This window comes from Dromiciops gliroides, chromosome 4, assembly GCF_019393635.1.
Source record: "Dromiciops gliroides isolate mDroGli1 chromosome 4, mDroGli1.pri, whole genome shotgun sequence".
NCBI lineage: Eukaryota > Metazoa > Chordata > Mammalia > Microbiotheria > Microbiotheriidae > Dromiciops > Dromiciops gliroides.
This window is the reverse complement of record NC_057864.1, coordinates 399,686,111-399,700,012: the sequence shown is the minus strand read 5'-3', so window position 1 is coordinate 399,700,012 and position 13,902 is coordinate 399,686,111. Positions and strand designations below refer to the sequence as shown.

At 39.0% G+C, this 13,902-nt stretch overlaps 1 protein-coding gene across 5 annotated transcripts in view; it reads right to left on the bottom strand.

Moving 5' to 3' along the window:
- SNX9 (sorting nexin 9) overlaps window positions 1-13,902 on the bottom strand; it is a 136,444-nt gene that overhangs the window by 9,548 nt on the left and 112,994 nt on the right. For all 5 annotated transcript variants that reach the window (XM_043962894.1, XM_043962893.1, XM_043962892.1 and 2 more), the window contains 4 exons: window positions 12,910-13,013; window positions 7,366-7,443; window positions 3,592-3,668; window positions 2,078-2,167 (listed from right to left, as the gene is read on the bottom strand). In XM_043962894.1, the coding sequence (XP_043818829.1) occupies window positions 2,078-2,167; window positions 3,592-3,668; window positions 7,366-7,443; window positions 12,910-13,013 (349 nt within the window). The remainder of the gene's footprint in view (window positions 1-2,077; window positions 2,168-3,591; window positions 3,669-7,365; window positions 7,444-12,909; window positions 13,014-13,902) is intronic.

Genomic DNA, 13,902 nt, shown 5'->3' with positions numbered 1-13,902 from the left:
AAAGAAGGCCAGATTGAAGAGACAGTGTGGAGCAATCCCAGGTGACTGATCAACACACAAACATGCTACTCACCTGCTTCACAGAGGTGATGTACTCATTAAGAATGAAACATACATTTTTTGGATATAACCAATGTGGGAATTTGTTTTGCTTGACAATTCATATTTATAAAATAAATTTTATTTATTTTGACTATCAAGCATTCATTTTCTCCCCACCCCAAAATCCTTATAACAAATAAAAGTCAAATAAAACAAATTCCCATGCTGGCCATGTCCCAAACTGTGTATCATTCTGCATGACAGGCTACCACCACTGATTATGTGTATTTATTACAAAGGTTTTGTGGTTCTATTTTTTCTTCAATGGAGAGGAGAAAATGTTTGATAATTAAAAAAAATTAAAAAGATGATGTGGTAGCTTGCTGATATGTATGTTCTGTTGGGGGTGAGAGTAGAGGTAGAGAAGGAATCATTCGGGATGGCATTAAAAAGATGGCATTAAAGTTTTGGGCTTAGGTATCTGGGAAGAACGACATTAACAAAACCAGAAAAGTCAGGAAGGGAATTTGATATTCTGCAATGTGTTGTTCCACAGACAAAGCAAACTTCTTACTCTGATAATAGAAATTCTTACTAAAAGCCAAATCATTCCAAGTTTTACAGTATGCCCTTCAAAACTGGGCAAAACTATGCATTCATACGGGCTTCTCTTCCCTCCATGCTATTTCAATTATTTAGAACCATGCCAAAATTGCCAAGCTGGGTTACAGGCAAACAATTAAAGCCTTTGACTGCCATACTGTTGAAACTCTGCTAATCAACATTAAAAACAAAAATGCCCCAAACCGACCCTAAACCACCATGACAAACTAAAATTCTAAAATAGTTAGGCTATGATAGCAGGTACAGGAAGAGAGAAACTAAATGAGCAACTGGAGATGGAAGAAGAATGAAGACAGGTCTATTGTAGGGAAGTGGTAAGTGAGCTGAGTCTGGAAGGAAGTTAGGGATTCTATGAAGACATAAAGAGGAAATGAACTGTAGGCATCAGGGGTGGGGGCACAGTATGTGCAAAGGCATGGAGACAGGAAATTGATTGTCACGGATAGGGAATAGTGAGTAGACTATTGTAGCTGCGATGTAGAGTTCATGAAAATGAATGTGTAATTAGTCAATTTTCTGAGATGGAACGAGGTTATGAAAGGTTTTAAATACCAAAAAGGCAAGTGTGTATTTGATCCTAGAGACAACAGGGAATCAGTCACTGGAACTTATTGAGAAGGGGAGTAACAAAATCAATCCTGTGCTTTAGGAATATTAATTTGGCAGCTGTGTGGAGGATGGTTTGGAGAGGGAAGAGACTGGAGACAAGAATACCAATTAGAAAGCAGCTGCATTAATCTCAATAGAGGTGATGAGGCTCTGAACTAGGGCTGTGGCTATGTGAGTGGAGAAAGGAATAGATAGGAGTTGTTTTTATTTAAAAATGCTTAAGAGTGGGGAGATTTATGGGAAAGTTAACCATCAAAGTTCTACTCATAAAACTTCTCTCATTAATTTCAGAGACAAACCAATATTGCTTTTATTTTGAGAGGAAGCACTCTGAGAACCAACAACTCAGGTAGTTTATGTGTTCCTATGAGCACAGGGTTATTGGGTTCATTCTCTTCCTATTGGGTAATTGGTTTTTATTAATGGCCTATATTTTTGTCTTTGAGACTTGTCTTAAGTTCATTAGGAAAAGAAAATGGTTTTGACTATTCCAAGACTATAAATGGGATTTTTAACTGAATAAAAGAATCACAAAAGCCATTAACAAATTGTCCATTATAGCACCATAATCATCACTACTGCAGAGACAGAAAAGTTTCAGGCAATGTCAGGTTACTTCAAAAGGAACACACACAGACACAGACACAGACACAGACACAGACACAGACACAGACACACACAGTCTCTCTCATTCCCACTCATTATAAAAGAATGTTAAACCAAGAAGACTAGTTGTTGATCTTCCACTCATTATCTTTGAAAAAATTTGTAGCAATGTTTTGTCAACTCCAGACCAAGATACCTTGTGAGCACCAATGATGTCAGGGAAGCAGCCAAGGAATCCTTTGTATTCATGATTACATTCCATCAGGAAATGGAGATCTTTCTTTGGCTAAAATATATATATGTTGGTTATTAGTGACAGATAAAATAAGAAAAAAATCATTTTTACCCATAGCCTACAAAACAATTAAGTCTGAGGTGTTGTGTTTTAAATGTTCAACTAGATTTTTTTACAAGAATAACTGAAGCAAATCTATTTTTATAGACTATTTCACAAAAATTAAAAATAAAACATTTAAAGTAGCCTCTAAAATGAGCAACTTTAGAGTGACACAAAATGAAAAAGGACTACTATTTATGGTTTAAATAAAAGTAAATATTTCAATTCTTTTTATGTCTCAGATATGTATTTTCAGGGACCTTAAGAGCTGTTCTCAGAGGAATACTGATGATAATCACTAGGACAAGTACTTTAAAAAGTAGGAAGAAAAGAAGCAAACAAGGATTTAGTAAGTGCCTACTAAGCTAACAAAGTGATTTTTCTAAAGGGTAGAGGTCTGGTGGGGTTCAGTGGATCTGAGTGCTGGGCCTAACGTCAGAAGACTCATCTTCCTGAGTTCAAATCTAGCCTTAGACACTAGCTCTGTGATCCTGGGCAAGTCACTTAACCCTTTTTGCCTCAGTTTTCTTATCTGTCAAATGAGCTGGAGAAGGAAATGGCAAACCACCCCCCAGAATCTTTGCCAAGAAAACCCCAAATGGGGCCACAGAGAGGTCAAACATGACTGAAAAATGACTGAACAACAAGAAGTTAACTTATAAAAAAAGCAGTTACTGTGCATGTTAGGATGTGTCATATGTATTTTTAATAATAAAGCAATTTCCCATTTTTCTAAGTCATCTGAAAATACTTTCGTGAACCTAGAAAGTAAAAGCTAAAACTGAAAAAGCAGCACACTTGAAAAGATGCTCCTGTACAGGGTTTTCTTCAAAAAACAAGCAGAAACTGAGGCTACTGAGGATTAAATTATATGAAATGGGATTACGCAAATTCTCTCAAAGGGGGAAGGAACTGATTTGTAATTATTAGTGAAAATTATCCACGTCCTTTAACTCAGACCAGCACAATCACTGCTCTAGACTATTACACGAAATAGGACCATAATGATGTTACTGAAAACCAGGAAGCCAAATTTAAGAAAGTCTGATTTCTTAAAATTAACTTTTTGCTTTTGGTTTTCATAAGAACAGAATATCTTTTTGTTTGTTTGTTTTGGGGGGCAATGATGGTTAAAAGTGACTTGCCCAGGGTCACACAGCTAGTGTCAAGTGTCTGAGGCTGGATTTGAACTCAGGTCCTCCTGAATCCAGGGTCAGTGCTTTATCCACTGTGGCACCTAGCTGCCCCAAGAACGGAAATATCTGAAAAGAGGAAACTTTCTTCCTGTAAACCACACACCAAGGAACCGTGTCCTGGGCCTTCTTTTTGCTTAGAATTATGCTGTGATGTGAACAAGCAAGCCACATTCATACCTGCTCTGCCACAAGATTAGCAATTTCTTCATAAGTTTTTCCTGCTTCTGTAATTGCATCATTGAGGTCTGTTTCACCTGAAAAGACAATTGCATTTACTTCAATGATACATCAGGACTAAAAGCAACAAAAAGAACTAAGAAAAGATAAAGGATTCTGATCTCTATTGTTAAGATTGTTAGATATCTGCAGAAATAAATATAAAAGAATTTGAGCAAAGTGTTTGATGTTGGGGACTTCCGACTTGGCTACCTGAATAGCTTTTTGAACAATACTTCTATGTTGAATGACTTAAATGATATAATGCACATCAACACAATATACTTCATAATTAATGTCTGAGGCAATTTTATAACATCGAATAGTGTCACACATATTTTAGACATTTGATAATGACTGATTAGTAATTATGAACATAGATAAGACTTAATGTTGAGGCAGTAAGGCAATGGAACAGAATCTCCCATAGGAAGCTGAGAAAAAACTGACAGGACAGTAACTTTGCTATGATTCATTAGGACGGCATTATGCTGGTGACCATGTAAACAGTATTAGCAGAGTCAACTTTTCCCTCATCTCCATCTATTAGCTAGTCTGCTTTCCACTTGTCTGCTCTTCCTCCCTCCCTCCCTCCCAACCCTGTGCAAATCTTTACAAAAGCTTAAGAATGGGAAGGGGGGCAGCTAGGTGGCGCAGTGGATAAAGCACCGGTCCTGGATTCAGGAGGACCTGAGTTCAAATCCAGCCTCAGACACTTGACACTAGCTGTGTGACCCTGGGCAAGTCACTTAACCCCCTTTGCCCCATTAAAAAAAAAATGGGAAGGAATCTGAGAATGCATCTAGTCTAACCTGTACCTGAATAAATGTTCTTATGCTGAGAAATGGTTATTCAAATTCAATCTAAAGACTTCTAGTGAGGGGCATACAGAAAAGGCTTCTCACAGGAGGTGTCTGAGCCTTGAAAGAAGCTAGAGATTCTGAGGTGAGTGGGTTAGGCATCACACAGTCAGCCTGTGTCAAAGGCAAAGAAGTGCTGAGTTTGGAGAACTGCAAGTAGGCCAGTGACTTGGAGACAGGGTGGGTAGATATAATTAGATTTCTGCTTGAGGATCATCTCTGTTAACTGTTATCTGTATTAGGCCGTGACAGGAACGTGCTAACTGCCAATTAAGGTCAGCTGAACAGATTGTGCCACCCTGCCCCCCCCATCACCTGAGATAAAATAATTTCCTGTCCAGTTTTTCCATAACTCCTCCACACTTAAAGGTCCACTTTCTAAAAGCCCCATTTCTTTTTTTTTTTTTAATGTATGAGGTATTTTATTTTTTCCGTTACATGTAAAGATAGTTCTCAACTTTTGTTTATACATGCTTTACAATTTCAGATTTTTCTCCCTCCCTCCCCTCCCTCCCCCCTCCCCTAGACAGCAGGTAATCTGATATAGGTTATATCTATATATCTCTATACATATACATATAGATATATATATACACACATATATATACACATAATAACATTACTCCTATTTCTGCATTAATCCTGTTACAAGAGAAAAAATCAGAGCAGTGATGCAAAACCTCAAAATAGAAAGAAAAAAAGAACAGCACCCAAAACAAAAGAAATAATATGGTTCAATCAGCATCTATACTCCACAGTTCTTTCTTTCTTTTTTTTCCTTGGATTTGGAGATCCTCTTCTATCATGAGTTCCCTGGAGCTCTTCTGTACCATTGCATTGGTGAGAAGAATATAGTCCATCACAGTAGGTCAACACTCAATGTTGATGATACTGTGTACAATGTTCTTCTGGTTCTGCTCATCTCACTCATCATCAGCTCACGTAAGACCCTCCAGGTTTCTCTGAACTCTTCCTGCTCATCATTTCTTACAGCACAATAGTATTCCATTGTATTCATATACCACAACTTGTCCAGCCATTCCCCAATTGATGGGCACCCCCTCAACTTCCAATTCCTTGCTACCACGTAACAAATATTGTTGTACATGTAGGTCCCTTTCCCCCTTCCATGATTTCTTTGGGCAAAAGACCTAAAAGTGGTATTGCTGGGTCAAAGGGTATGCACAGCTTTATTGCCCTTTGTAAAAGCCCCATTTCTTGCTCTCCTTTTGTCATCCCCATCCCCAGTATAAGTTCCCTAAAGGAAGGGACTATGGAAGACATCTGATCCAACACCTTCATTTTCTAGATGAGGAAACCAGGTTTTAGAACATGTCCAACATCAAACAGGTGGGAAGGCAAAGTCAAGAAACCAACCCAAGTCACTGGACTTCCAAATCACCTCTGAGCCTGGCACAGAGGGCACAAACACACTGGCTGAACTTAACTGAATTTTGGTAGGTCCTAAGAGGTGGAGATTAGAATCTGTAAGCCCAGCTAAGTGCTCCCATGACTCACTTTCTAAATGTTCAGAAATCTGACACAGCTGGATAGTAGAAAGAAAATGTTATTTATACCAGACATTTATATATTTAAACAGATCGATTTTTAGTATTTGTCTCTTGTATCAGAGGCAGCATGGTACACTGGCTAAAGAGCTAAGATGCTGGTTTAGGAAGACCTGGTTTGCCACTGGCTATGTGATCTGTCAAATCACTGAACTGTCAGTGGCCCTGGCCACTCTCTAGACTATATATTACAGAGAAGGTGGCAATCTGTATTGGGGTAAGGGACATTTCTCACTGGGAGTTCACAGCCCTCATAAAATCAGTCAAAGAACAAAACAAATATGTTCCATAGCATAAAACGAAAAGGAACAAAATGAAGTAAATATGCAATGAAAAGCAGTAACTTATTTGCAGAGACAAAGCACTTATTAGCTCCAATACAATCTATCAACCTCAGTCTCCCTCGGAAGCAAAGATTATAGTTGTGTTCTACCATGCCAAGTGCCATGGACTTAATTCAACAAAACACAAAAGAGATGGATCCAGGAGCAACTAAAGGAAGGTAAACTAGCAGAGCACAAATTACACCCCCTTTCAAACTGCTCTCCTCCCTCCAATCTTTCATCATTTAGATTCTCCATGTCTCTATTTTTCATAAAACACAATGAAATAGGATGCTGATATTTTCAAAGATTCTTACTGTGACTATGTTAGCCAGTTTAAGCCGTAGTCACAAAGACGTTCAAGGATAAGATTCTTGTTTGAGGTCCAGATCCTGTGGAAAGTTTTATAACAAAGATGCTAGGTATTGGACAAGCAACTGAAGACTTGCTGGAGATACTAGAGGGGAGTTCTGGTTTATAGACTACACCAGTGGAGAGGGGCAGAGCTTTTAATCGACGTCACTCTCCCAGAGCACAGCGCCTACTCTTTGGTCCGAGGCATGCCTGTCATAGTTATCAAGTGATTGAGGTCAGGGGATGGGTATGAAAATTTTGCTAATAGTATCTGTGCAGATGCCCCACCCATAGGTATCCAGGTGCCCTGCCAACACCCAATTCAAAAGGGGGTAAGGTTGGGACCTTGCACAACAGATGTGTGGGGGGTGGGACACTATAGATTAGGAATTTTGAGGGATAAAAGTAGATGTGGTTGTACTGGGAACAAAGCCCTAACTAGCTGTCAGGAGGAGGGCAGGACAGGACCCATTCCCCCACCCCTTGATCAGCTGATCACAAACTCCTTGGGACTAGACCACGGCTTCCCCTTCGGAGAATACTGGATTAGATGATGGTCTGAGGTCCCAATTTAGATTCTATGATACCACATATGTCTCCGTTTATACACAAATACATTAAAAGATGTACCTTGGTAGCCACTAGAACTGAATACAGTTGCTAAACACTGCAAGGCTTTTCCTATCTTCTGATATTCCTTGGGCAATGCTAAGAAAAGAAAAGAAATAATGATTAGTTAATCTTCTGCAGATAAAAACTTATCCCAACTATGATCTATATTCAAAGCAACTTATGTTAGTCAATATAACACCCATATCTTTTTTCTGTTTAATAATTTTCTCACTCTTTAGCTATTACATTTACCTACAATGGGTTGCTGTTTGTATTTTAATATTGCCACTGCATGGCAGATTAGTTGCTGGGAAGGCACAAGGAATGTATCATGGCACACTAAAGTGGTTTGGTAGAAAGACAATGGACAAGAAAAGCCACAAGAATTGGAACAGCACTTCAGGGTTTGCAAAGCATTTTAACTATTTTTTTCTGATTTGGGCCTGAATAGAACCACATCATGGAACCACAACTTCTCACTCCCTAGCAGTGTGACCTTGATCAGGCCACCTTGCCTAGTGAAGTTTGCATGGCTAGTTCATAGTGTGCCAGGCTTGGAGGCAGGAAGACCTTTATTTAAGTCCTGCCTCTGACACTGATTACCTGTGTAACCTGGGCAAGTCTCTGACTTCTTCGGGGTTTGACTTTCTCTATTAAGTGAGAAAGTTGGACTCTGATCTCCAAGGCACTTTCCTGTTCTCAAACTCCTATGCTCTGATTGCAACAGATCTGAAAATTCAAAGTTCTTTCAAATTCAATAGATTTGAAAGAACTCAGTGCAAAACAACATTTAATGGACTTTCCCATTTATCTGCATATTCCCACAGTTGATCTCTTGCCTCAGAGAAGAAAAACAACAACAGTATTCACATTTGAAAATTCACGTTAATACTTATTAATAGCTAGTTAGCTTTTGGAGCAGCTAGGAGGCTCAATGGACAGAGTGAGTGCTTGGCCTGGAGTCAGGAAGACCTGAGCTCAAATCTGATCTCAGACACTTAGTAGCAAATTATTTACTCTTAATCTACTGGAGAAGGAAACAGCAAACCAATCCAGTATCTTTGCCAAAAAAACCCCCCAAAACCAAAAAAAACAAAAACCCACCCATGGACAGTACTATGCTATGGTCCACATGGTCACAATGAATCAGACACGACAGACACGACAGAATAAGAACAACAAAAGTTAGCATTTATATAGTACTTAAAGGCTTGCAAAGCATTTAACTATAATTTTACCCTTATAACTACCCTGGGAAATGTTTGCTATTATTATCTCCATTTTATAGGTTAGAATACTGAGGTGAACAGACAATAAACAACCTGACCAGCTAGTAAGTGTCTGAGGCTGGATTTGAACACAGGGTTTCCTGACTCTAGGGCCAGAACTCTCTCTTATGGGCCACCTCTAACACAGTCAAATACTTGGCAAAACTATGAGATGGACAAACCAGACTAAAAAGTGTAGACTGTAGCAATCAGGGGATCTGGGTTGCAACTAAATAAATCTGATTAGATGCATCACATTTTCTTTTTAGGACTCTGGTTCCACCATCTGGAACTGAGCATGATATTGGCCATGTATTTCACAAGCATGGCATGGCTTCAGTGTGGGTCTTGTATTTATCACCAAAGAAATAAATATCTTAAATACAAGCTTGTTAGGCTGCCATACATATAAGCATCTACATCTACATACACATATATAGATGATTACATCAGATTTGGCCAATGAAATGGTATATTTTTACCTTTTCTCTCTCGTCATTCATTTCCCAAATCTGATGCAATCATTCACATACCATACTCTTTTTCAGAAGAGGACACAAAAGGGTTTATAAAGGACAAATTAGAATTCAATAGTTTAACTGGACCTTTGATGTCACTGCCTAAGCAATTAGTGTTGGCCATTCCAAGTACGGGGTGTCTCAAAAAGTCTATGTAGTTTTAAGCTTTAATGGTCTAAAAGTTCACTAAGATTCTTGGGTTGCCCTTTACTTCCTTTACAAGAACACAGAATTCTGAATTCTGTCCAGGCAAGTGGGAGTGCAGGGTGGGGAGGATGGATGGAGGAGAGAAGGAGCAATACCCGAATAGACAAAATACTTGGGAGAAATGGCAGGTAAGAGGGGGTGCTATTCTGCTTCCAGTCTCTCCATCTGTGTGCTTGTGTGTGCATGTGTATTTTGACTGTTTCACCACAAATAAAATTCTCAGAATCCCTGATATCCACAGATATTGCTGCCTGCAGACTTTGGTGGGTGACTCACAGACCTTTTGTCTAATTTGTTTCAGGAGTAGGGGAATGATGGGGCTAAGAGCTGAACCCCAGGGAGTAGCGAGATACCTACTACTTTCCTTCAGCTGTGCAACCCTAGACAAGTCAACTAATCTCTCTAAACCTCGGCTTTGTTGTCATCTATATAAAATGGGATATACTTGTACTACCTGCCTCAAACAAGGATGGGCTTTTATGGTTCAGGGAACGGTGGGTGCACTGCCACACAGTAGTTTTTTTTTGTAAAAATATTTTCTTTTGTCTATAAGTTATTTATTATGGCCAAAAGCATGGATGTTGTTATTGTTTTTTTTTTAGATTTTAACACTTGCTGACACGACTTTTCAGACTTAACTTCTATATTCAGAATACATCATTAGATTCTCTTTGCCATGGGACAGAAGCAAAGCTGTCATTACTTCTGACAGATGTCCCTCCGGCAGGGGCAGCTGGCTTGTCAGCAAATCCTAAGTGATTTTTTCTTTCTGATAAAATGTGACTATTTGAAAGAGCCTTGAAATAGCAGTAAGTACACCACAAATGCAATGTGTTACCTCTTTTCAATATTAAAAAAAGATCTCATTTGTGCTATTATTAGCCATCAGTCAGTCAGAAAACATTTAATAAGTGCCTACTATGAGGGGCAGCTAGGTGGTGCAGTGGATAGGGCACCGGACCTGGAGTCAGGAGTACCTGAGTTCAAATCCGGCCTCAGACACTTAACACTTACTAGCTGTGTGACCCTGGGCAAGTCACTTAACCCCAATTGCCTCACTAAAAAACAAAAACAAAAACAAAAAACAAAAATAAGTGCCTACTATGTGCCAGGAACTGTGCTTAGAGCAGAGTATACAAATATGAAAAAGAAAGACATTCCCTGCCCTCAAGAAGTTTCCAATCTAATAGGAGAAGACAACACACAAAAGCAAGCTGAAAATATATAATTTAATTTAATAATATATAATCTATAACATTCCATAGTATCTACTTTTTTGGGGAATATTTCTCTGATTTATCTTAGTTTTGGAAAGAACCCACATCTACAAACCTTTTAATTTTTTAAAAAATTTCTTTCTCTTTTAATAAAAACAGACAAAAGATGACCCAACTTGGTCTTGTGTTGAGTACCAAAGTAACAACAAATTATCAATATACTCATCTAGTTAAGAATACAACCGGTATTCCTTTACAATACATGCCTTTGTAACACACAATCTATGTTAGCCTTACTGCATCAGTCTGCTGCACTGGAAGCTGCATTTCCAGTTTTACCTTTAAACCTTGGGAGGCCCATGTCAATAGGTCAGCCTAAATATTGGGGAGAAAGGTCAACTTTCCTCTAAGGAGGCCAAGCTAATGGTCTGATCTGGCCGCCATTGTTCCCAGCTTGGTGGTAGCTGACAAGAGCTCATTTTCAATGGGGTGACTTGCATATAAATCTAGGCCTGAGGTAGTAATTAGACTACATGGTTATTATTACTAGAGCTGCCTATTTTCTCACTGCCCTTCCCCTCCTTGAGTCGTTTCCTCTGGTTGGGGAAAAGAGGAGGGACATCTAGCTTCTTCTAGAATTATGCTCATACTTATCTACTTTATATGCAAAGTACCAGTGCAGAAGTTTTATTACTGCTAGCTATTATTATTAGTAGTAATATTACCTTTTCAGGCTATTTCTAGAAATTGCAGAAATAGAGCCAAGCACATGCAGGGAGATCCAGGGGGAAAAAATGCATTGTGTAAATTCTCTCATTTATCTAAAATCACTTGATTAAAAACCAAACACACACCACAAAAAGCAGAGAGGGCATGGTCATAATAAATAGATGTGTCAGGGGGGCAGCTAGGTGGTACAGTGGATAAAGCACTGGCCCTGGATTCAGGAAGACCTGAGTTCAAATCCGGTCTCAGATACTTGACACTAGCTATGTGACCCTGGGCAAGTCAGTTAACCCCCATTGCCCTGCCAAAAAAAAAATTAAATTTAAATAAATAGATGTGTCAGTTTTTAAAGAAATACAGGATATTGGGGGCGGCTAGGTGGCGCAGTGGATAAAGCACCGGCCTGGATTCAAGACTGCCTGAGTTCAAATCCGGCCTCAGACACTTGACACTTACTAGTTGTGTGACCCTGGGCAAGTCACTTAACCCCCATTGCCCTGCAAAAAAACCCCAAAAAAACCAACAAGAAATACAGGATATTAAGAATCCATTTAGGGGCAGCTAGGCGGTGCAGTGGATAAAGCACCGGCCCAGGATTCAGGAGGACCTGAGTTCAAATCCAGCCTCAGACACTTAACACTTACTAGCTGTGTAACCCTGGGCAAGTCACTTAACCCCAATTGCCTCACCACACACAAAAAAAAGAGAATCCATTTACTACCCTAAAAACAATTATATATTTCTTTGGTGGTTCAGAATTTTAAAATGTCTGAGGTTTAGTTTTCCAGTTTTCACAAAATTGCTCCTTCAGTATTTTGTGGGTTAGATTAAAAAAAAAAGTATACAATGCAACAATTACTTGTCATAAAGGGCATCAGCAATTTAAATTGTCTGTCTATACCACCCAAAGTTAGAGTAGGTAATTTTTAAGTTATTCTGGGCATTCTGAGCAAATCCTATTGTTACACATGTAAAAAAGAGTCCCCCCAACCCTGTTCTCAAGGAGTGTCTAGCCAGTCTTAGGTGTTAAACTGTAACAATAGATGTAATTTTTTGCAAGTTTTGCTTTATATATGTTTATCTCCTTTGGACCTCAAAGCAAGCCTATGAGAGAGCCGTGCTATTCCCATTTTACACTTAAGAAGAAATAACCCTGTTTTAGAGTTACTGACTACAATTTTAATTGTCTGCTGCTGGGAAAGGCTCTAAGTTGTCAGGTTAACCACCACCACCACCACCACCACCACCACCACCTACTATTTTGGACACTGTGTGAGACACTTTTATAGATCTCATTTGATTTACAAATATTCTCATTTTAGCCTCACAATAACTCTGGGAGATAGATGCTATTATCCCCATTTTACAGACAAGGAAACCAAGGTAGACAGAGGTTAAGTGACTTGCACAGGGTCACACAGGTCGCAAGTGTCTGGAGCAGGATTTGAATTAGGGTCTTTGTGACTCCAGGTTATTCAATGCACCACCATTTCAAACTTTAACTACTCGTGAGTTGACTTACCTAACTTTTTAGGCATAATGAGTTCATTAATGTGGCAAAAATTCAAGACAACAACAACAACAATAACAAATTAATGGTCAATAAATGCCCAGAGGGAGACCTACGTCCTGTACACCGCTTCCAATGTTCTTGTCCCACTGTTAGCAGCTCCTTCACACCATCATCCATGGCTTTGGTGAACTTGCCAACAGCCTCGCATTTCTGTTCTCTGTGAAGCAAAGACAACCACTCAAAGTTTGATTAGACGGGAAGGCTCCTGGTTGTGTTTAAACAATGACTGACACCTGCTAATTGTGCCAAACAGCTGGACAAATTAGTGGAAAAATATCCACTAACTTTCTGTTTGGGGTCTGATAGCCTCTCTCTAATGGGGAATAAATATTTATTACCCATCATCCAGTCTACCCCTTCACCAAAGCCAAGAGTCCCCTCTCAATTATTCACTATAACAGCAACATATATGTATAACAAAAGATATACATTGGTCATTCATTCAATGCATTTATTAAAATTCTTCAATTGCTCATTCTAGTAGTAATTTCCTAAGATATCAATCCCTACTAAGTAAGTGATTATCTACTATTTGCAGATGTAGCTGCTGGTGGGCATATACACTGTTTACTGAATTATACAACAGAAATAATACAGAGTCAGAAAAAGACTTGTTTTTTTTGAAGTGGTCAAAAGAAGAACCTAATCAGTTTCAGTGCTGATGGGGAAGTGATATCATAATCTAGAATCACTATCTTAAATGGAAAAATTTGAATCTTTGTTTTCTATCTTCTGCAGAAATGTAGTGGAGTGGGGAATTAGCAGACATTGAGAGGAAGGGACCAATCCACAAAGCAGATGATTGAACTCCAATGATGGGAACTTGGCCGTCCATAATCTTTGCCTCCTGACATGGCAAGCCCAGATGTCATCTCCAAACTCACTTGCAGTCAAGGTTATACACATTGCAGTCTTCAGTATGATTTAGCACAAAGTTGAAGCTCAAATATTTGTGAATTTAGGAATGTATATATAGGCAATGATTTTTAGATGATGACATAAATCTGGGCTTTCATCCATTCAACCATGTGACCCTACCTTAGCCA